The sequence below is a fragment of the Hemibagrus wyckioides genome, linkage group LG18 (genome assembly GCF_019097595.1).
Source record: "Hemibagrus wyckioides isolate EC202008001 linkage group LG18, SWU_Hwy_1.0, whole genome shotgun sequence".
Taxonomy (NCBI): Eukaryota; Metazoa; Chordata; class Actinopteri; order Siluriformes; family Bagridae; genus Hemibagrus; species Hemibagrus wyckioides.
In genome coordinates, this window is record NC_080727.1 from 22423966 (window position 1) to 22447486 (window position 23521).

Below are 23521 nucleotides of genomic sequence, written 5' to 3' on the forward strand. Positions count from 1 at the left end.
ATAGATAGATAGATAGATAGATAGATAGATAGATAGATAGATAGATAGATAGATCCGAAAGTGTTTTCTGTTAATCGATTATCGAGTCACTGTACTTGTCTATCGACGCTCGATTAGATAGGTCTGCTGGGAAAATGCAAGTCAAGCTGGCTGACCAAAACTAGCTAGCGTAGCAGCTAGTAAGATAATATTTAACCAACCGTACAACAGTACGCATTTTCCCTCGAGTAAATATGTAACATGTTATAAACTTGGTTAAAACATATCCCACAAGTGCTGAACTAAGAGGAGGTAAGGTCGCGTAGTTACTTTTTATTTATTTTTTTCCCTTTAGTTAGCTAACGTTATTTACGAAGGTAGCGTTAGCTGTCAGTGTTTATCTCACTTTCTATAATCCAGCTAGTTACAGTAGCAGCTAGTTTATGGTCTTTAATATTCTTTTTAAAGCTCAAAACAGTGGCTAAAGACGAGTTTCGGTGTTTACTGAGTTGCTCTGTAATGTCGGGTGTTTTGCCTTTGAGGGAAAAAAACTGGCAGAGAAGTTTGTTTGCTATCCAGCTTTGTTAATCGGATATAATAAAGAAGAAGTGGATTTGCATGACTAGCAGCTGGATCATAAATGTGTGTGTGTTAAAGCGTTTTATTTGTTCATTGCGGTTTTTCTAGCTACCATTTATCCATTAAGCGTCTCTAGTCGATGTGTTTTTCAGTCTTAACTCCCTAATTTGGATATTAGTGCTTACTTATACTTCTTGTGTGTTTAGATTTCACTGAGCGGACTGAGACATGGGGTTGAGGCTGTGATTTTGCAGGCAGCAGTCACTCCAGCCTCAGCAGTCCTGCTGTAAGAGTTGCTATTAAATCTGTCTACATTGTCTGATTACAGGACTGTCTGCTCTGGCCACTCGTGGGAGGTGAGGATGGAGAACTCCGGCTACACCGAGAGCTTTCCCGACATGCACACGGCCGCCAGCAGTGATGAGGATCTAGTGGAAATTGCTGGAGCCACTCTGGATTTCTCCAGCACTGATGATGTGCCTCCTTTAGACCGGGACTTTGGAACAGGTAGACGTCTAAATGACGTTAAGATTGTAACACATGTCTCACATAATACACTATATTGCAGACATTTTTGGGACACCCCCTCCAAATCACTGATCTCACAAATGCGCTTCTAGAGGAATGGTCAAAAATTCCCGTAAACACACTCCTAAACCTTGTGGAAAGCCCTCTCAGAAGAGTTGAAGCTGTTATAGCTGCAAAGGGCGGGACAACTCCATATTACATTCATGTGCAGGTAAAGGCAGATGTCCCAGGTTTGACCTGGCTCCCAGTCTCCGCTCTAATTCATCCCAAAGGTGTTCTGTGGGGTTGAGGTCATGACTCTGTGCAGGCCAGTCAAGTTCCTCCACACCAAACTCACTCATCCATGTCTTTATGGACCTTGCTTTGTGCACTGGTGTGCAGTCATGTTGGAACAGGAAGGGGTCATCCCCAAACTGTTCCCACAAAGAGCATGAAATTGTCCAAAATGTCTTGGTATGAAGCTGAAGCATTAAGAGTTCCTTTCACTAGAACTAAGAGGCCAAGCCCAACCCCTGAATTCAATGATTTAGAGGGGTGTCCCAATGCTTTTGGCAATATGGTGTAAATAATGTGACCTCATAACTATTAGAAATGATCATTTGCAGGTGGTGGAATAAGCATTTAATGTTTTTTTATAGTTTATACATGGTGCTGTAGAATTCCTGTTTGATTTATTTTCTATCACATTAGTAGTGCTGGTCATAATTCAGAACACACATTTCTGTTCATTTTGATATGTTATGGAGCTGTTTATTTTTGTAAAGAGTTTTCAGTTAACTGTACGTTTTCCAACAGAAAAAAAGTGTTAAAGGCAGCCAGATTTAAATAAGCTGCATTTTGTCTAATTAACTTTGAGAGAAGCTGGTGAGAAAATAACATAATTCTAACGTAATTCTATTCTTTAATGTTATTTCTAAAATGTAACCGCTAATAACAAGAAGGAAACACTCTGACCACTGAGGTATTAACCGGTTTGATTTTACCAGGAATTTGAAAAATGCTGCCAATATTATATGACTGCCTAATATTTTCTAATAAAAATAACATACAGTAGATCTACTCTAATCAGGCATAACATTATGATCACCAAAACAGATCATCAGTCTTATTCACTTCACTTCTCACTGCTCACAATGTTATTCCTGATCGGTGTAGAATAAATGTTGTGTCTAGTTTAAACTTTTCCATCTGTGTTTGTCTGACATCCTCTGTGTCGGTGCAGGTGGAGCTGGTAATGGTCTTAATGGGGTTCCTAAGCTGATGGATCTTCTAGATGAGCCAGTGCCTGGAGTGGGCACTTACGAAGACTTCAACACTATAGACTGGGTGCGGGAGAAATCCAAAGACCGGGATCGTCACAGAGAGGTTGTGTATACTACACTACAGCAAGATATGTCTGGGGTGTAAAATCCAGTCTCCAGTGTGGCTAGGCTTTTTCACTCCAACCATACAGGACCACATGATATATACGTCACCATAGCAAAGTGTGCTTTTGTGGATTTGAAATGAAAAGCTCCGGCCCTCTGGACACCCCTGAGACTGTAAAAATATCCACTAGTCTGTTTTGGAGGCGCTAATTGCGCATGATTGTATTTTGCAGATTGCAAGTCAGAGTAAAGAGTCTACATGGGCTTTAATGAAGAGCATCAATGATGCATTCTCTGGTTGGCTCCTCATGTTATTAGTTGGACTGATGTCAGGTTAGTAATCCCCCTTTTTTTTTCTTCATTAAATCTAATAACTCATAATAGGTTATCAAACTGGATATGAACAAATTTATTCATAAATCATTCACATAAGAAATACAGTATTCCTGAAAGTCCAGCACCATTGTTGTTTCTTATGAATATCTTAAAGTAAAGCTGGCACAATACCACTTCTTTTCCAGTGTTAATATAGATACTAAAACCTTGAGTATCAGCTAAGGCCACTTCCCGCTCGATATTGTTTAAAACTAAGTTTTAAAAATGTATATATAATAATAAAAATATTACATTTTATATATAATTTTGTCTGTAACAAAAAAATCTACAAGTCTGATCTCTAATATTATCCAGTAGACCTGGTTATCATGACATCGTAATATTTTTAAATTTCACCCAGCCTTGATTAGTATAAAATATTTTATTGATTTAATCCTCGAATTTCCATCCTGCTTATTTTTTTTGTTGAAAAGGTGCCCTGGCTGGTGGGATCGACATCTCTGCTCACTGGATGACCGACCTCAAGGAAGGAGTATGTCTCATTGGTTTCTGGTTCAATCATGAACACTGCTGCTGGAACTCCAACGAGACCACATTCCAGGAGAGAGACAAGTGTCCGCAGTGGAAGAGCTGGGCCGAGCTCATGATTGGCATCAACGACGGACCTTTTGCTTACATCATTAACTATTTGATGTATGTGTGCTGGGCTCTGCTCTTCTCCTTCCTTGCAGTGTCTCTGGTTAGAGCCTTTGCTCCTTATGCCTGTGGCTCTGGTATCCCTGAGGTACAATATCAGATTTGTTCCTTCTTGGTATTTGCAATCGTTTTTCTGTTTGTTCCTCACATAGAGGGAATCTTTTCATTGTAATTCATTATATAGATACATATTTTTATGAAATTGTTGTACCGTCACTCTGATCCTCAGATTAAGACCATTCTTAGTGGATTCATTATTCGCGGTTACTTGGGCAAGTGGACCCTGATGATTAAAACAATCACTCTGGTGCTGGCCGTGTCCTCTGGTCTGAGTCTGGGCAAAGAGGGGCCGCTGGTCCACGTGGCCTGTTGCTGTGGAAATATACTGTGCCATCTTTTTACCAAGTATCGAAAGAACGAGGCCAAAAGACGAGAGGTGAGTGAGTTGGAGAGAGATGGGGAAGAGGCGAACAAAAAGATCCTGAAACCAAGTAGAATTTGTTAGTTTCAGCCAAACTCTATACCTGTGCTTTGTTAACTGTGGTCTTTTGTAAGCCTCCTCTTTATTCTGTGTGTGTTGATGAATCAGGTGCTGTCTGCTGCTGCTGCAGTTGGTGTTTCAGTGGCGTTTGGTGCTCCTATTGGAGGAGTTCTATTCAGTCTGGAGGAGGTAAATGACCTTCAGTTGTGCATTCCTTCTTGCTGACTCTTTTTATAGTGCTTTTAATTGTATTTGAAGTGGTTTTGTTGCTTCTGGCTAAATAAAAGGCTTATCTCTTTCATAGTCAATAAGATCACCAAGTCCATGCAGCAGTTCTCTCTAAACATTTCTCTCCTGTAGGTGAGTTACTACTTCCCCTTAAAGACACTGTGGCGTTCTTTCTTCGCCGCCCTCGTGGCAGCCTTCACCCTGCGCTCTATCAACCCGTTCGGAAACAGCCGACTGGTGCTGTTCTATGTGGAGTTTCACTCCCCTTGGCACCTTGTTGAACTAGTGCCCTTTGTGTTCCTGGGCATCTTCGGCGGCATCTGGGGCGCTTTCTTCATTCGGGCAAACATCGCTTGGTGTCGGCGACGCAAAACGACACGCCTGGGCCACTACCCGGTCCTGGAGGTGCTGGTTGTAACAGCACTCACAGCTGTGCTGGCTTTCCCCAACAGCTACACGCGCATGAGCACCAGTGAGCTCATTTCAGAGCTGTTCAATGACTGTGGCCTGCTCGACTCCTCCCAACTGTGCAATTACGCTAATGCAACCGACATCAAGAGCAGCAGCAATACCCTGCCTGACCGACCCGCTGGCCACGACGTCTTCACGGCCATGTGGCAACTAGCACTGGCACTTGTCTTCAAGATGCTCATCACAGTGGTTACCTTTGGCATGAAGGTCAGTTGAAATAGGAGTTCCAGCAACTTTAATAATAAAAATACCAAAAAAAAAAATGTAGAAAATGAAAATGTAGGATCCTGACCTTAGTGAAATCTTTTCCATGGTTTCAGAACCTGTTGAGCTGTATTTGATTTAATGGCTTTGTATTGAGTACCTTTGTAGAAGTGTATATAAAGTAGCCTGCTTCACCATTGAGTGGTGAATAAACCAAAGTCCTGTAGATGCTGAATTAAGTCCCTTATACACTATATTATATATAATGCTTCAGCCTACCAAGACATTTTGAACAATTTCATGCTCCCAACTTTGTGGGAACAGTTTGGGGATGACCCCTTCCTGTTCCAACATGACTGCACACCAGTGAACCTGACCTCAACCCGATAGAACACCTTTGGGATGAAATATAACGGAGACTGCGAGCCAGGTCTAAACTGGGACGTCTGCCTTTACAGCTTCAACTCTTCTGGGAAGGCTTTCCACAAGGTTTAGGAGTGTGTTTATGGGAATTTTTGACCATTCCTCTAGAAGTGCATTTGTGAGGTCAGGTACTGATGTTGTGATGATGAGAAGGTCTGGCTCACAGTCTCCGCTCTAATTCATCCCAAAGGTGTTCTATGGGGTTGAGGTCAGGACTCTGTGCAGGCCAGTCAAGTGCCTCCACACCAAGCTCACTCATCCATGTCTTTATGGACCTTGCTTTGGTCACTGGTGTGCAGTCATGTTGGAACAGGAAGGGGTCATCCCCAAACTGTTCCCACAAAGAGCATGAAATTGTACAAAATGTCTTGGTATACTCTATGCTGGAACTAAGGGGCCTAGCCCAGCCCCTGAAAAACAACACCTGAATTCAATGATTTGGAGGGGTGTCCCAAAACTTTTGGCAATATAGTGTATATGATCAAACAGTATCCCATTAAATATAATTACATAATGTTTATTCACAAAAGAAATGAAACCTATTAATCTATGTGCATTAGTAATACAATGCGAGTAGAGTGGCAACAATTCTACTTTAATAAAGTAAATAAATATAAATGTGGCTGTAAATAATGGGAAGGACTGCAACATAAAATCATGGGGAAAAAAGTTAACATATTACACTCCTGACATTCTCCCCTGGGGCTAAATTAATAATCATACCCTGTTACAATCGCAGAAAGCAATTCACTTTAAACAAAAATAACTGTGAATGTAAATGAGATGCGAGATGCATCTAAATTCACTCCCATTTAATGAGAATTTAATTCCACTAATACAGCAGTCTTCTTGAATGTAAAAAAACATGCTGTATTGTTAAAGGCACAAGCTCATGAGAGATAATAGGTGTACTCATTTTGTCTGTCTACAAGCTGTCTCTGTCTCTGTACAGCTTCTACTACCAAATAAATGACACATTGGAGGCATTTGAGGACATGTGAAACAGTTTATGTTCCCCGCAGGAGTTTGTCTTTAAGTGATTATGTATTTAAATCACAGTTAATCATGTAGATATTTCAAAACAAGGCAGAGAGTTCTTCTTTTAAAAGGAATTTAACACCATTTGGCAATTAATGTTTCAGTACATTAGTGTGTATTAAGGTCCATTAGTGGCATGAGGCATGTTTTCATATTCTCTGCAATTTTCAGATGGAATATAATTTGTAGTTGATAAGTGAACTTTTTTCTTACTTAACTACATTATATACTCTATTTGGCTTTACTGGGCTGATGGTTTCATAGCCATGTTTGTGTGTAATCATTAATCATTTTCTGGCTATTTAACTTTTTTTTTTAATAGCTGTTTTCTTCTTTGCAGGTTCCTTCAGGTCTCTTTATCCCCAGCATGGCTGTGGGGGCGATTGCAGGAAGGCTGCTGGGTGTGGGAATGGAGCAGCTAGCATATTACAACCATGACTGGGTTATCTTTAAGGGCTGGTGCTCACCTGGGGCAGACTGCATCACACCAGGTCTTTATGCAATGGTGGGAGCTGCTGCCTGCTTGGGTAAGAGATTATGACTGACTTAAAGCTTTCAAAAACGCTGTTTTGTTTTCCTGAAAAATTTAAAATGAAGCAGAGATGTGTAACATGCAATACAAGCAGTGAAGCAGAAATTTCTTCCTTGTGTTTTCTAACTCTGAAGGTGGTGTAACCCGGATGACCGTTTCCCTGGTAGTCATTATGTTCGAGCTGACTGGAGGTTTGGAGTACATTGTGCCCCTAATGGCTGCCACCATGACCAGTAAGTGGGTGGCAGACGCACTGGGCCGTGAGGGCATCTATGAAGCCCACATCCGTCTGAACGGCTACCCTTTCCTAGAGCCCAAAGAGGAGTTCAGCCACAAAACACTGGCTATGGATGTTATGCGACCTCGTCGTAGTGACCCCCCGCTGTCGGTCATTACACAGGATGGCATGAGCGTAGAAGAGATTGAGACTCTCATCGCCGATACATCTTACAGCGGCTTTCCAGTGGTGGTCTCACATGAGTCTCAGAGGCTGGTGGGCTTTGTGCTGCGCCGGGATCTCATCATTTCCATCGGTGTGTGATTGCATGTTGAGTTACTTATAAACACACTGGTATATTTGTTGATTTATCCATCGTGAAGCTCCCTAGTACACGGCTGGTGTCTTGTTAGTAGTGTTGGTTTTATTTATTTATTTATTTATTCCCCCTTTCTTTACAGAAAATGCTCGGCAACGCCAGGAGGGTGTGGTGAGCACGTCACGGATTTTCTTCACAGAGTACACTCCACCCCAACCCCCTAACTTCCCCCCTCCTCTGAAACTGCGTGGCATCATGGACCTCAGCCCTTTCACAGTTACTGATCACACAGCCATGGACATCGTGGTGGACATCTTCCGTAAACTTGGGCTGCGCCAGTGTCTCGTAACTCATAATGGGTAGGTCTTGAAGTTATGATATCTGAACTGGTATTTTGAAGCTTTTAGAATGAATCTCTTAACACGAAAGCCAGTAGATATCGAAAAGATAACATTTTTCATTATAGATATTATCAGGCTAAACTGTAATTTGGAATAGTTTTAGTGTAATATCTTCTTTTTCTCCTCACTTTTCAGACGCTTACTAGGAATCATCACCAAAAAGGACATTTTAAAGCACATGGCTCAGATAGCCAACCGTGACCCAGACTCCATCCTCTTCAACTGAAAGCTGGCTTTTATAACATCACTTCTTCTCTGATGTTTCCTTTAAAAAAAAAGAAAACACACACACACACCCGTCTGATTTGCACTACAGACGTCAGTGCTAGTTTGGGACTGCACTCACACTGTGACGGCCGTTTTCAGTGCCAAGGTGGACGCCTCATGCACTAGAGCTTAATCGTCAAACACTTGGCCAGATTACAACTCCCAAGTTGCAAGTAGCCAATTTGTCATAACATATCATGACTGTCAGTTCATCTTGGAGAAAAAGAGCGAGGAGTTACTTGAGTGGATATGCATGCACAATCCCGATCGCATAAATTTCTTAATGTAGCTAAACTATGTTGAAAATCCTACAAAATGAGGATCGTTTAGTTTGTGAGCGAGATCTGCGATTGCGTTCATCCTTTTCTGGAATACAGTTCACGGACGCGTGTCTGGAGATACATTACAAGCAATTAATAACTAATCTCCGCTTACTGTTTTGCAATATCTCTGTCGTTAGTTTTGCCATCATGAATGAGCTAAAAACCCAGCATCAGGTAACTACAAGTGGACATCTGTGTGTGTTTGGGTCTGCGTAAATGTTCCATGTTCTTACTTTTTCCATTACCTATAACGTCTTTACATGACTGTGACTTCGACCTCTCGAGCAGGTAGCTAATTGTTTATGGAGGTTGAAGAGAAGCAGGTTTACAGCGTTGTGAAATACGTGAATAAGATGATGATGATGCTGATGACTTTAAGGGCACTTTCCCTCCCCCTGAGCAGGAGAGTCCCATGGGGGTTTGCACATTTACACGATCAAAATCTTTTCTGGTTTGTATCTGCAGGGCTGCTGGGCATTCCACTTCGATTTAATTGGCTGTGTGTTGGCATTGCATGGATTTACAACCGGGTATGACTGACCGTTCTGCCCTGTTGCTTGACCACTGTTGTCCTTCGATTGATCTATATTTTTATTTCTTTCCTGGACATCTCTTTAACAGTTGCTCTAATTGTTTATTGCGTTATTTACGTCATGTTAATCAGCACAGCCTAGTGGCCATGCGCCGATCATATACTCTGACATTTTGTTATACTTTTCTTCTTCATGTGTGTTTGGACAGCATATGATAATTTGTAGCAGTGACCTCTCCACTTGGGTTGAAAAATAATAAGAAAAAGAAAAAAAAGATATTGTATTACACTATATGCCTCAGGATATGATGTATGCATGGTTGAAAACCATATTTTAACCACATCCTTAATCTCAGTGTTTAAGATGAAGCTATTTTAAAATATACCCATCGTATCCAAAGCATTAGTTACATGAAGCGAAGGTTGTAGGTGTTTTTCTGACATGGCTGCCTGTTAAGTTTTCTCCACCTGGCTTCATTCTCAGTCAGGTGCGTAAGCCAATGCTCTCATTGTTTACGTCCTCCAAAGACACGTTTATACATACTGCTTTAAAACTGTTCATAAATCCATCAAGGGCTAGAGTTAAGACCAGTATTTATATACACAACACACTCCAGAGCTCTGTAAGGAAACTGTGTTGGATCTGCCCCTTTAATCGCAGCTGTCCTCGAGTACTGCAGTCCGGCGTCATCCCATCCCTTTTTTTTTTTCCACTTACCGTGGACTGCACTACAGATCTGGATACGTCAACAGGCCACTTTCTTTTGCCAAGTACTCCATTTGAAAAGAGCATTTTGGTACTTATCAGGTCTTATCAAAACAATGTCTTGTCATTAATCCGTTGTTTGTACTTGTTTAATTATCTGATTCGTGTTTGTTTATCATGAAGGTTTATGTATTCTTCTAAAATATGAATGTATCATTATCACAGTAATTTATTCATTAACACGTATAAGGCAAGTTGTTTCTGTTGTCTCTAAATATGTCACTGTGGGGGTGGGGGGAGTTTTGGACAGAAGTATTCAGCTTCATTTTCAGGCTGAAATTTTACATGATATCAGACGAGTTGATTTTTTTTTTTTTTAATCACAGAACTTGTTCTAATGCTTCCACATACACACATGGACAAAATTGTTGGTAGCCTTCCGTTAAAGAAAGGAAAATCCACAATGGTCACTGAAATAGTGTCACAGGTCATGGGTCCTTTTCCTTACAGGGGTGGCCACATCGAATCATCTCTCTCCACCTATTCCTATCTTCTGCATCCTCAACACTAGCTTCATATCCTTATTTATTACATCCATATACCTCCTCTTTGGCCTTCCTCTTTGCCTCCTGCCTGGCAGCTCCATGTCCAACATTCTCCTACCGATATACTCACTCTCCCTCCTCTGAACATGTCCAAACCATCTTAATCAGTCCTCCCTAACTTCGTCCCCCAAACGTCCGACATGAGCTGTCCCTCTGATGGACTCGTTCCTAATCCTGTCCAACCGTGTCCCTCCCAAAGAGAACCTCAACATCTTCAGCTCTGCTACATCCAGCTCTGACTCCTGTCTCTTCCTCAGTGACACTTTACCTCTCTCCCACGCTCTCCATTACTCTGGACTGTTGACCCCAAGTACTTAAATTCCTGTACTTTCTTCACCTCTTCACCCTGTAATCTTACTGTTCCACTTCCCTTCCTTTCCTTCACACACATGTACTCAGTCTTACTATGACTGACCTTCAATAAGATAATGACCCAGCTAAAAACACCCAGGAATGGCTAAGAACAAAACACTGGACTATTCTGAAGTGGCCTTCTATGAGTCCTGATCTAAATCCTATTGAAGATCTGTGGAAAGAGCTGAACCATGCAGTCTGGAGAAGGCACTCTTCAAACCTGGAGCAGTCTGCTCACGAGGAGTGGGCCAGAATACCTGTGGACAGGTGCGGAAGTCTCACTGAGAGTTACAGAAATGGCTTGATTGTAGTGATTGCTTCAAAAGATATGCAACAAAATATTAAATGAAGAGAACCATCATTTTTGTCCAGGTCAGTTTCATTAGTTTGTTCTTTTTAAACACTTCTGTTGAAACACAACTCAAAAGCAGTGTCTGATTTTCATTAGTCGATTTTTATTTATTATTGCTTTTGTCAGTTTCAAGTTATTTCACTGACCATTGTGGGTTTTTCTTTCTTTAATGGAAAGGCACCAACAGTTTTATCCACATTCTAATTTCCTGCCGAAGTGGAAACTGCTCCTGTTGTTGATCTAAGCCTTTTTTCTGCAAACTGTTGGCATTAACTCTCTTGTATGCGCCTTTTTAAACACAGATACAGGCCAGGCTGTTATCAAAATGCTTCCACAGAAACTTCTCAACAGCTCAGCTGGTCAAAATATAGCAAACTTTAGAAAATGAGCCAAGAGTTGACTCGCGTCTGAGCTGAGCCAAATGATCCGACTCAGTGGAAAAAAAAGAGTCAGATTTCCAATCGCTATAGCAGTTAGGGGGCGTGGTTTGTGGGAAGATATAGTGCACTATTTTTTTGCTCTGAAGTTTGACCTTTAAGAATAAGCACAGACGGTTACCCGGAGTCTGTTTCCAGTTATGTGTCTTTACTTTATATACAGTATATGGCTTTATGGACATCTGACTCACACACCCATATGCGTGATTAGATTTAGATTTATACTTCCAGAAAGGCTTTTCTCTAGATTTTGGGGTTTGGCTGTGGGGGTTTGCCCATTCAGGAGGCCTGGGATGCAGCCAGGATTCCATTCCTGACCTCCACTCACACAGAGGCACTGTGGTGATGGGACAGGTTTGGGCCTCTTAGTTCCTCTGAAGGGAAACGGTAAGGACATTCTAAACAGTTCTGTGCTTCCAACTTTGTGGTGTCTGTTTAAAGAAGACGCATGTATAGGTGTGATGCACTATATTGCCAAAGGTTTTCGGACACCCCTCCAAATCATTGAATTCAGATGTTTAGTTCCAGTGAAAGGAATGCGTAATGCTTGGCCCTTGGTCCTGACCTCACCCTGATAGCTTTGGGATGAATTAGAGTGGACACTGCGAGCCAGACCAAAACTGGGACATCTGCCTTTCCATGAATGTAATATGATGATGTCCCACCCTTTGCAGCTATAACAGCTTCAACTCTTCTGGGAAGGCTTTTCACAAGGTTTAGGAGTGTTTTCATGGGAATTTTTTTTGACCATTCCTCTAGAAGTGCATTTGTGAGGTCAGGCACTGATGTTGGACGAGAAGGTCTGGCTCACAGTTTCCTCTCTAATTCATCCCAAAGGTGTTCTATGGGGTGGAGGTCAGGACTCTGTGCAGGCCAGTCAAGTTCCTCCACACCAAACTCACTCATCCATGTCTTTATGGACCTTGCTTTGGTCACTGGTGTCCAGTCATGTTGGAACAGGAAGGGGTCATCCCCAAACTGTTCCCACAAAGAGCATGAAATTGTCCAAAATGTCTTGGTATGAAGCTGAAGCATTAAGAGTTCCTTTCACTGGAACCAAGGGGCCGAGGCCAACCCCTGAAAAACAACACCTGAACTCAATGATTTGGAGGGGTGTCCCAAAACCTTTGCCAGATGTGGAATCATCTTTCTATCTATGCATAACTCTGTAGAGCACTAAAGTGGTTTCTTATCTTTTGTGGATGTTAGCCTGGGAATTAAAATTAAAACTACACTGTGCATAACACTTTTTCTTCAAGTAAAACAGTAGCCTGACCTGTTGGTAAGTACATAAAGCCAATAATTCCTTGAAAGAAAGAAATCCTTATGTGTCACCTTAACCAGATTTTTCAGTATGGGTTTAGTCTGGTGTTGACTCAGGATGTTTCCCATGTGCTCTGACATCTTCACACAGACAGTATAGCATGAGAACTCTGATTAGAATACAGTGCTCATTTCTGTCTTGGACTTAAGGCATGAAGTGTGAGACTGAGTGTCTCGGTGAGTCATGTGGCACTGTAGCTTCAGGCTGATGCACATGTGAGCATCTGGAGATATTTAAAGACCACAAACAGCAACATAAGAATGTCTTTTATTTTCTTAAAGAGCCAATTTACAATTCAGAGCTCAAGGCCATTAAAAAAGTACCTGGATTGTGTCAACTGAAACGCAGGGGTAGAAAAGTTGCAGCTGTACTTTAATCGTACAATTTAATTGTAAGAAATCTACTTAGAAGAATCTTTTAAAAGTTTCTTCTCTTATTCAGTCACAAAGTATGTACACTATACACACATTATAAAGAAAACCTGTACAACTGCACATTCATGCATTCTGTAAGCAGCCAGTCAGGTGTGGCAGCAGCACAATGCAAACAATCATGCAGCTACAGTTCAAGAGCTTCAGTTAATGTTCATAGGAAACATCAGAATGAAGAAGTGTGATCGCTGTTACTTTGACTGTAGCAAGGATGTTGGTGCCAGATGGGTTGGATTGTGTATTTCATAAACTGTTGATCTCCTGGGAACTTCTGTGGGTGGAAACGCCTTGTTGTTGAAAAAAAGATCAGATGAGTACGAACAAACTGGTCTGAGCTTACAGGAAGACTACAGTGACCATCATTAGAACATCAAACTTTAGGGCTACATCACCAGAAGACCACCTCAGGTTCCACTCCTTCAGCCACAAACAAGAACCTGAGGCACAGACTCACCGAAACTGGACAGATGAAGACTGGAAAGAGACCAAGTGATTGAGAAGTCTTCACATGTCCAGTCTGGATGGACCTTGCACTGATTAAAGCTCATTCAGTTGTCCAAAGATGAAAAACTCACCCCTAACAAAAAACAGCTATAGGTCATAGAGTGCTTTCTAGCTGGATTTTCCACATCTGGGATCTTTAAGCACATGTTTATCTTGTACAGAGCAGTCTGTTTAGGTAAACCCATCACGTTGTTGGAAACGTATGCATGTTAGCAGGAATACTGGTAAATAAAAGATTTTAGACCGTCAGAGGTTGTTTATTTTCATTTAAATTATGGTTATGGATGTAAACCACCCTGTCAGCCCATAGGGAAATTAATAAGTCAGTCACTGCTATACATTTGCTTTTTTAAATTCTGTACTGGAGTTATGAGGCAAATTAAGTTTAGCATATGGCTGTAGCTCAAAAAAAATCTCCTTACTATGGACTATGTGCTGCTGTTGTTCAGAACAGAATAAAATAAAAAGTCCATATTATAAAGGAAATGTTGATGAGAGAGGGCAGGAGCGCAGGAACTCACTTCTTTGGTGGAGCAGAAAAGCATGTCCTATCCAATGTTGGTGTAGTGTTCCTACTAAAGTGGCCGAGGAAGACCGTGACAAGTGAGATGGCGTTACGACTCAGAATTGCTTTTGCTCTTTGTCCATTTTACCGATAAGAGTGTCAGAAACCACGTAAACGAGACTGTTTACTACTTGACAGTGTTTTGAGTGTGATGCATTTGCATTTAGCACAATGTTAAACTATGGGTATTGAATTGTTCTGGTGATGGTCACTCATTCATAACTCACTCATTCATTTTTAGGAGCTGTTTAAATGATTCAGTTTCAACCTCTGAGCTGTTCCTTTGTGTGAGTCAAATGATCTGATTCATTCACATCACTAGGAGGATATAAGCATCACTGACTATAAGACTAGTAGCTCCAGTGCAAACGAAACTAAATAAGCAGACTTTAACACAAAATATGTTTCAGCCCTTCAACTAATAATACAGATTTTTAGTATTTGGGGCTTTTGTTTCTCATAAATTTGTCCTGGACTGTTAACTTCTCTGTCAAAGCAGCTGTGAACACTGGTGTGTTTGTATATCCGTACATTGTGGCGCTCTTCATGCAGACTAATTTGTGCTAAATTCATGAAATTCCTCAGCTGTGTTCCCACAAACTCTGGACCACCCATTAGAGTCCCATTTATGGTCCCTGAGGAAAAAACTTCATGCCAGTCATGATGCTCCTTGGAAAAGAGCAGTGATTACTCGATGACTTCTGAGTATGACTTTTATCCTGGGCTTTTTTAGAAGAATTCATTTTTGTCTTTTCTTTTCAGCATCCTTCTGGTTTTAATAGCTGCATCGCCTTCTGCACCCCATTATTCTGCTGTTGAGTCATGTGCTCTGGCTTCACAGAGGTTTCTGAGTAAACAGGAAGTTTCATAGATCCTTCCTTATTCCACCCACTCCTTTCCTTTTTCTCACAGTCCAAACACTGAACGCTTCAGAGACACCCAAATGAGCAGTGCTCAGGGGTCGAACCGAAAGGCTCCGAAGTAGCTGGACGAGTCCTCCGCATGCACCGCAGTAGGAGCGGACACTGAGACGAAGATCTCGTCTCCCGCGCGCAGCTCGAACATGCCTCCCTGGTAGATGGAGTGCAGGGCGTTCTCGCTGTCCGGGGACCAGCACTTGGTGCCCACTCCCTTTAACAGCTGAATTGGCTGGACGTAAGCCGTCTTCTTATAAACACACTGCACCACCTGCTGGCTCTCTGAGCTGGACTGGTGCTCACCATTGGACAGTGTGAGGTACCTGAAGTAGATCTGAGCGTACAGGTAATAGCGTCCCGTCTGAGGGATCTGCAGGCGCCCGTTGAACAACGTCATGTTGTGCATGTGCGAGCCGAAGCTCTGGTTTCCCCAGGAACGTACAAGGTGACGGCAGGACTGGTGGAGGTCTCTCTGAGGAGTTAAAGATGTTGGGCCTAAAAAAAAATAAATAACAAGGAGCTCAATTTTAAATAAAATGTTGCATAATGGTCCATGAGCTTTATACAGCACGCTGCCTTAAAAGGGCAGCAAACATCCTAAAGGACCCTTCTCACCCTGGACATCATTTATTTAAACTGCTGCCCTCTGGCAAACGATTCAGGTCCATGACTTCATGGACCAAGTGACTTAAGAACAGCTTCTACCCCAGCACTATATGGTAGCTAAATGCTGCAGGCTTGTAAACATACACACACACACACACACACACAAATCCCTATGTTTCACTGTTGTGCAATAATTTATTCATATCTATATACACTGACCAGGCATAACATTATGAATAATAATTTTGAATAATTCATTATGAATAATACTCTAGCAAATTAGTACAAGAGCATTAATATAAACCTGTGATTCGAGTTACAGCTGGAATTATTGTCAAAACTGCTGTTATAGAAAATTAATCAACATCCTCTGACCAATCAAAATCAACTGAGAGAATTCCACTGAGCTGTGACAATGGTCAGGAAAAGCTCTCTGATATGACATGAAGAAGAAACCTCGAGGAACCAGACTCAAGCCTATCCCATGCTCTTCCGGGTGACACCCGATGGGATTAAAATACACAGCTATGTTTAGAATGCCTGAAATATTTGAAATATGAGTTTACATTAGAATAGAGGTTCACACCCCAACACTAACAGGCACACACCTTGTAGTCCATTGTCTCGGAGGGTGAGGTGAGCGGAGGGCCGCTGGTTCCCACCAGGAAGAACTTTCAGACGTGGCTCGGCTGTTTGTCTTTGTCCTAGGAAAAAGTCAACAGATTTAAGTCAAAAGGGTGAAGCAGAGCATGGCCAACATGAATATCTGAAATAAAACAGTTCTTATTTATATACTTCAATATACACTATATTGCCAAAAGTTTTGGGACACCCCTCCGAATCATTGAATGCAGGTGTTGGGCTCGGCCCCTTAGTTCCAGTGAAAGGAACTCTTAATGCTTCAGCTTCATACCAAGACATTTTGGACAATTTCCTGCTCTTTGTGGGAACAGTTTGGGGATGACCCCTTCCTGTTCCAACATGACTGCACACCAGTGACCAAAGCAAGGTCCATAAAGACATGGATGGCCTCCACAGAGTCCTGACCTCATCAACCTAGAACAACTTTGGGATGAATTAGAGAGGAGACTGTGAGCTGAACCTTCTCGTCATCACAACACCAGCGCCTGACCTCACAAATGAGCTTCTTCTATAGAGGAATGGTCTGTTATAGCTGCAAGGTCGGGACAACTCCATATTACATTCATGTGCATGTAAAGGCAGATGTCCAAAAACTTTTGGCAATATAGTGTATATGCATGTATATATTCCAGATTTCAAGATTACCTTGAAAGATGTGCTGAGAGATGATGTTTTCTGTAACCTAAGAGAGAAATCATAAAAGCTGCTCAGATTTGTAATAACAATAAAAACATTTAAAAAGGCTAACAGTAAATATTAGTGTTATATGAATAACAGTGTTGATATGAATATAACAGTGAATATGATCCCCTTAAAACTAGTGTGATCAAATGTATTTCATCATCTTCACACACACACACACAAATCACTACAGTGTAAAGTGTAAGATAGAAAAGGATCTACATCCAGGAACTTTAAACACTGCCTACGGACAACAGAGCTCAGCAGGAGACTGGGGCTTTCACAATGCCTCATAACAACATTCAAGACACGTTTATACTCTCAGAATCAGGCATGGAGCCTCTGAGAAAACAAAAGCCACAAGGACTGCAGGGAAATTCCTGCCAACAGGACAAAGAAGTGTTGACATCATAAGTGATCGACTTTCCTTCATGCCCACATATCAAATATACAAGAAAGTTTTCCAGAGTAAAGGCCATGTGAGAGAGAGAAAGAGAGAGAGAGAGAGAGAGAGAGAGAGAAAACAAACCAAAGTGGAAAGAGAAACATTGAGAGAGATGAAAGCTCAGTGTGAAGGATATGAAGTTCCACATGATTATTTTTTGTTTCCTCTAAATGCTGGCTTGCATATTTTAATAACTGCAGCCAAACCAAACTGTAAGATACCTGAATAAACGAAACATAATAACCCATGCTCTCAAAGAGAAATCTTTTCATAAATATTGATATATTCTGAGGGAGGTTTTGGTGCCTCACAGCTCCAGGGTCTCCAGTTCGATTGTGATCTCTGGTTATACTGGACATGTCACATGAATGTCTGTAAGCATTCTGTCAAGAGTTTCATCAAACCTTCAGTCAATCAACACTGCATGCAACTTCTGTGCGAATCACTGACAGCAGAAAGAGCTACAGACTACTATGGGGTTTTTTAGACATATAATTGTTTTAGTTATGAGTTTGTGCGTTTACATTTATCTTTTGTTTTGTTCTGAGAGAGATACACTGATCAGGCATAACATTATGACTACTGCCAGGTGACGTGAAGAAGACTGATGATCTCCTCATCATGGCACCTGTTAGTAGGTGGGATATATTAGGCAGCAAGTCAACATTTTTTCCTCAAAGTTGATGTTAGAAGCAGGAAAAATGGACAAGCGTAAGGATTTGAGCGAGTTTGACCAAAAAGGGCCAGATTGTGATGGCTAGACCACTGGATCAGAGCATCTCCAAAACTGCAGCTCTTGTGGGGTGTTCCCGGTCTGCAGTGGTCAGTATCTATCAAAAGTGGTCCAAGGAAGGAACAGTGGTGAACCGGAGACAGGGTCATGGGCGGTCAAGGCTCATTGATGCATGTGGGGAGTGAAGGCTGGCCCGTGTGATCCGATCCAACAGACGAGCTACTGTTGCTCAAACTGCTGAAGAAGTTAATGCTGGTTCTGATAGAAAGGGGTCAGAATACACAGTGCAGGACGGGTCAGGGCTGTTTTATCAGCAAAAGAGGGGGACCAAGACAATATTAGGCGGGTGGTCATAATGTTATGCCTGGTAGGTGTGTCATCTGTTTAATTTGTAATAATTCATAAAATAAGATACACACCCCCTCACAGCCTCTCTCCATTTAGCTCCCTGTATAAATGTCCCTCAGCTTGTAACTAGATAATGGGATATCAGATCAAGAGGAAATCGAAGCCACCATTGTAGGTGTGCAGCTTCTTAAATTACACTGTCCTGAAGAGGACGCTAATATAAACAGACGGTAAAGCACGTCAAAGTAAAAAAAATGAGTTTGCTAAGTTTGTTCCCAAGCCGGTGTATCGTTCCTAGCAATCTGTGATCATAAAAGCTCTCACTTAATGCTGTGACATGAGCAGTGTGTCCCTGAATAACTGCTGTACAGTGATTGTGTTTAGTTTCTTTCAGACTTCTGGTATCAAGGTATTTGTTGTACAACTGCAGGTTGAAAAGCAGGATCTGTGCAGCTTATGAATTTAAATAAAGTTCACAGCGTATAAAGTGAGTTTCTATCGGGTTTATGCTTTGTTCACACACACACACACACACAAGTGGGGAAAAAAGGCTTAAAGCATAAAAAGAGCAGCATTGCGAGCGTGTTGGAATTTGACACTCCACTGACGTGCCTCTAACACAGCTGGTGTGGACTGAATGTGGTCTTTACTCCATGCATGATATGGCGTGACATGTGACGTGACATGTGACATGATGCAACGTTCCAGGTGTAAATGAGTGTGTGAATGGTGGCCATTGACAGACTGACATCTCATCCATGGTGCATTCCTGCCTCATGCCTAGTGTTCCCATGATCCACAGGATAAAGCACTTACTGAAGATAAATGAAAAATAAATGAATACATGAATAACTGACAAATCCAAAAAGCCCCAAACCTAGAAAATGGATCCACATCTACCTTGGATATATAAGTCTTAATTCCTTCAGCCAGTCTGATGCATGGTTCACCAAAAAGCTGTACCAGACCATCCGGCACTTCCTGATCTTTCTCCAGAGCGTTCAGCAGCCCAAGACAGCGCAGTTCCTCGGACATACCCTGACTCCGTGCCTGTCCGTCCACCAGAAGAAAAAAAAACATGAGAAACAGGGATTAAAAACAAACTTACCCAAAGGATCATGTGGTCATTTATACAGTGGAGGGAAACAAAGAGCTGTTTAGAGCATAAGTAAGAACACATGCTCATTGTATGAGCAGATGTGCTGAGTTGCCTGCATCCCTCCCTTCTTAGGAATCCATAACGTAACATATTCAGAAATGTCATCACAACAAAAACTGAACTAGAAATACTGCCATGAAATGACATTAACATGCTGTGAGCTGGATGAACGGCTCGGTTCTTCACATTACTGCGTACATGGTGATGTTAACCAGGCATGGGTGATAAGGGTACGGATGAGACTGAAAACACATTCTCTAGTGTCTTGTGCCAAAACTCTCTTAATTCTGAAATTTGATAATCCAGGGAACCTCTGTAAGCTGATTTCCTTAGCGATTCTGTATTTCCTGTGCACCACTGGGGTAGTCAAAACAGTGTCTTTATTGCTGCTTTTCACTAGTTATATTATTTACACCGACCAAGCATAACATTATGACCATCCGCCGAGCTACTGTTGCTCAAATTGCTGAAGAAGTTAATGCTGGTTCTGATAGAGAGGGGTCAGAATACACAGTGCAGGATGGGTCAGGGCTGTTTTGGCAGCAAAAGGGGGACCAAGACAATATTAGGCAGGTGGTCATAATGTTATGCCTGATCAGTGTATGTAAATCAGTGTATGTTGCCAGGTTTCAGCAAAATTACCATCTCAATGGACACTACACTTCCCCTCCTCCTCCCACCCCAAAACAAACAAAAAAGGCATTTGGACAAGGAAAAAAAATGAAACATGCCTTATTTTTAACAAATTTAATTTAGCTTAATTCCAATTATTTGTTAGCCCAATTTTGTTTAAAACAATAACACTTTCACTAACCGTCCTGTCTGATGCTCCTCCACTGTAAATGTTCATAGAGTACAAACAGGGCAGCACGATTCCTCTCCCAGTGGGCTTCTTGTAGCAGTTCACATTTTTAACCACAATACAGTAATTAGCATTTCAATGCACAGGGCTGTGAATAAAGATTACTTTCTATTGCAAGGCTGATATACTGCTCTTGCCCCTATGGATCAGCCACCACTGGTTAACGTCACAAGCTTCTCTTTTCTCCCCCACATAACCCCAGCTTTTCAGCTTTAGTATAGCACCAGAGCTATGAGGCTGATCTTTTAGACAACAACAAAAACATATACACTATATAGCCAAAAGTTTTGGGACAGCCCTCTAAATCATTGAATTCAGGTGTTGTCTTTCAGGGTTTAGGCTCGGCCCCTTAGTTCCAGTGAAAGGAACTCTTAATGCTTCAGCTTCATACCAAGACATTTTGGACAATTTCCTGCTCTTTGTGGGAATAGTTTGGGGATGACCCCTTCCTGTTCCAACATGACTGCACACCAGTACACAAAGCAAGGAACTTGACTGGCCTGCACAGAGTCCTGACCTCAACCCCATAGAACACCTTTGGGATGAATTAGAGTGGAGACTGTGAGCCAGACCTTCTCGTCATCACAACATCAGTGCCTGACCTCACAAATGCAGTTTTAGAAAGGAATGGTCAAAAACTCCCAGAAACACACTCCTAAACCTTGTGGAAAGCCTGACCAGAAAAGCTGCAAAGGGTGGAACAACTCCATATTACATTCATGTGCATGTAAAGGCAGACGTCCCAAAACTTTTGGCAATAAAGTGTACAGTCATTTCTAGTTAATCATATGACTAGTCTATCACTTTTATAAACAGCCACATATGAAAATCTCATATAACCGTTCTGCTTCCCGTTTGTTTGGGTGATTGTTTTAACAGCCGTATCTCTGTGGGAATGCCAGTCACTTGACGCTCTAGCCATGGTTTGGTTTTGCTCCCCAGGTCCTGTGGTTTTAGCAAGGTCAAACTATTTACAGGAGGGTTTGCATTATGTACACAGAGTTAAGCGTTGCTTCATTGCAGCCAAGCATTGGGCATTAGAGTGTGGATTTCCACACTGAAAAATTAGTGAAGTAATGACATCTGACTATAAAAACATAAAGCCACAAAACTTAACTGTTTAGTACATAGTAATCTACATCAACTCATTATATATATATATATAAATATATAACATATATATATATATTTGCAATAATGATCTTGGATATCCTGATCTTGCAATAGTGGTTGCTAATGAAATGGAGCACCTGAAAGAACTGTTTTTTCACACATGCATTTACATTATGAATATACATTATATAACTTCTGTTCCAGAAAAGTATATATTCAGATTTGGATCAGTTTCCCTACAGAGATCGACTCGCAGAGGTCAGGAGTTTGTCCTAATTCGTTCACACAGAGATAATAACAACAATGCACTCTTTTTAGTTGAGCAGCAAACTGATGAGAATGCAAGCAAGGGAAGAAGTTTTGGGAACAAATCAATTATGCAATGCAGAAAAAGATTATGATGATGATAATGATGATGATGAAAGTGTGGTCAGATAATTCTGGCAACTTGGTTGTGAGCAAACCCTCGAGAAAAAAAAATGCATTCAGGATTTAGTTTAGTTATCATGCATCAGGATTAAATCGAGATCATTTACCTGAGCCACTGACATATTGAGATAAACGAATAATCCAGTGGTCGACGCGACTTGAAGAACAACGATGACTACAAAAACGGTCGTTATCCACAGCTTGGACGGCGCGTCCACGGCTATTTTCGGCTGAGCCATGATGAATGAGCTGGACTCGCTGCACGCGGACCTCAGATAATCGGAGTCGGAGCTGGCCTCGGATGCCAGCGCATTCCTTTCGGATGACTGCTCCTGCTCAGTGCCTTCAGAAGAGACTGCTGGAGTCACGGACACTACATCCATTACACTGTCCATTTAATAAGCTGAAGAAGAACAAACAGCAAGATAAGACGCGGACGCACCGTGTCTGACCAGTCCACACTGCGCGTGCTGCACATGCACTGCTGCCTATCCTTTATCCTACAGTCCTGTAGCTTGAATTCTAACAACAGCCCCTTAAAATTCCATTACTGGTCATTTTCAAGCACACGTTTCCTGTTCTTTTATCAATAGGCAACATCTTAAAATTACAGTTACTAAGAATTACTTCCAGTTTCCAGGCTCAGTGTCCAGTCTTCACATCCTGGTTTTGCCGGTTTCCTTCCACCTTCCCAAAAATTCTCAGTAATTGGACTGTCTCAGATCCTCTAGGTGTGAATGGATCAGTGAGTCTGACCATAGTGCCCTGTAATGAACTGCTTCCTATCCTATCCAGGACGTATTCCCGCCTCGCGCCGGTTTTCCTGGGATAGGCTCCAGATCCAACGCCACCCTGACCAGGATAATGCTCTTACTGAACAGTCCAGATGAATAGTAAGGGATATTTTAGGGAATTTAGGATGTGAGAATGATGTGACACACAGTCCTATCAGCGAGGCTGGAGACTGTCCCAGCAGACCCATGGACAGACCCTGCACCACAATCACACACACTCTGGACAATATAGAGAGGATTGTGGGAAGAAACAAGAGAACCCAGAGGAAACCCCTTAAAGCAAATGCAATCTGTGCACATGGTTGGAGGCAGGAACATAAAGCTTAACTAACACAGGGTTTTTATTATCCTGAAATAACTATCAAAATAAAAGGCATAGAAATTATCCACTAGTTTTCAGTCAACACCAGGTTTTTGTTAATCACCCCGGTTAAAAACGTTAATGCATTGTGTTTGCCGAACAGTTTACAGTACATATCTGTAAAAAATCTGTAAAAATGGTAAAACAGGATTTTGCTGTAAAACAATAGTGTAAATTTACAGCAAGTCCAGCCTTCACTCCCCACGTGCATCAGTGAAATACTTTTTGATAG

At 41.7% G+C, this 23521-nt stretch overlaps 2 protein-coding genes across 2 annotated transcripts; one reads left to right on the plus strand and one right to left on the minus strand.

The window, feature by feature from the left end:
- Positions 1 to 111: 111 nt before the first annotated feature.
- On the plus strand, positions 112 to 9886 carry clcn5a (chloride channel, voltage-sensitive 5a). The gene is made up of 12 exons (XM_058415190.1): positions 112 to 291; positions 887 to 1065; positions 2309 to 2451; positions 2687 to 2786; positions 3263 to 3573; positions 3715 to 3921; positions 4075 to 4155; positions 4327 to 4872; positions 6671 to 6857; positions 6997 to 7395; positions 7541 to 7757; positions 7935 to 9886. Exons 2-12 carry the CDS (start codon positions 921 to 923, stop codon positions 8023 to 8025), a joined length of 2427 nt encoding a protein of 808 aa, XP_058271173.1. The 5' UTR covers positions 112 to 291; positions 887 to 920; the 3' UTR covers positions 8026 to 9886.
- A 3066-nt stretch (positions 9887 to 12952) lies between these two features.
- Positions 12953 to 23144, minus strand: tnfsf10l3 (tumor necrosis factor (ligand) superfamily, member 10 like 3). The gene is made up of 5 exons (XM_058415192.1): positions 22242 to 23144; positions 19472 to 19621; positions 17010 to 17046; positions 16331 to 16426; positions 12953 to 15611 (listed from the first exon to the last, which is right to left on the minus strand). The coding sequence occupies exons 1-5, from the start codon at positions 22527 to 22529 to the stop codon at positions 15154 to 15156; spliced, it is 1029 nt and encodes a 342-aa protein (XP_058271175.1). The 5' UTR covers positions 22530 to 23144; the 3' UTR covers positions 12953 to 15153.
- Positions 23145 to 23521: the final 377 nt, after the last annotated feature.

Coding starts and splice junctions, on each gene's coding strand:
- tnfsf10l3 (XM_058415192.1), bottom strand. CDS start 22,529: ATGGACAGTGTAATGGATGTAGTGTCCGTGACTCCAGCAGTCTCTTCT. Junction 17,047..19,471: donor TTAAGACTTATATATCCAAG/GTAGATGTGGAT, acceptor TTTCTCTCTTAG/GTTACAGAAAACATCATCTC. Junction 16,427..17,009: donor CTCTCAGCACATCTTTCAAG/GTAATCTTGAAA, acceptor ACTTTTTCCTAG/GACAAAGACAAACAGCCGAG.
- clcn5a (XM_058415190.1), top strand. CDS start 921: ATGGAGAACTCCGGCTACACCGAGAGCTTTCCCGACATGCACACGGCC. Junction 1,066..2,308: donor AGACCGGGACTTTGGAACAG/GTAGACGTCTAA, acceptor GTGTCGGTGCAG/GTGGAGCTGGTAATGGTCTT. Junction 4,873..6,670: donor TGGTTACCTTTGGCATGAAG/GTCAGTTGAAAT, acceptor TCTTCTTTGCAG/GTTCCTTCAGGTCTCTTTAT.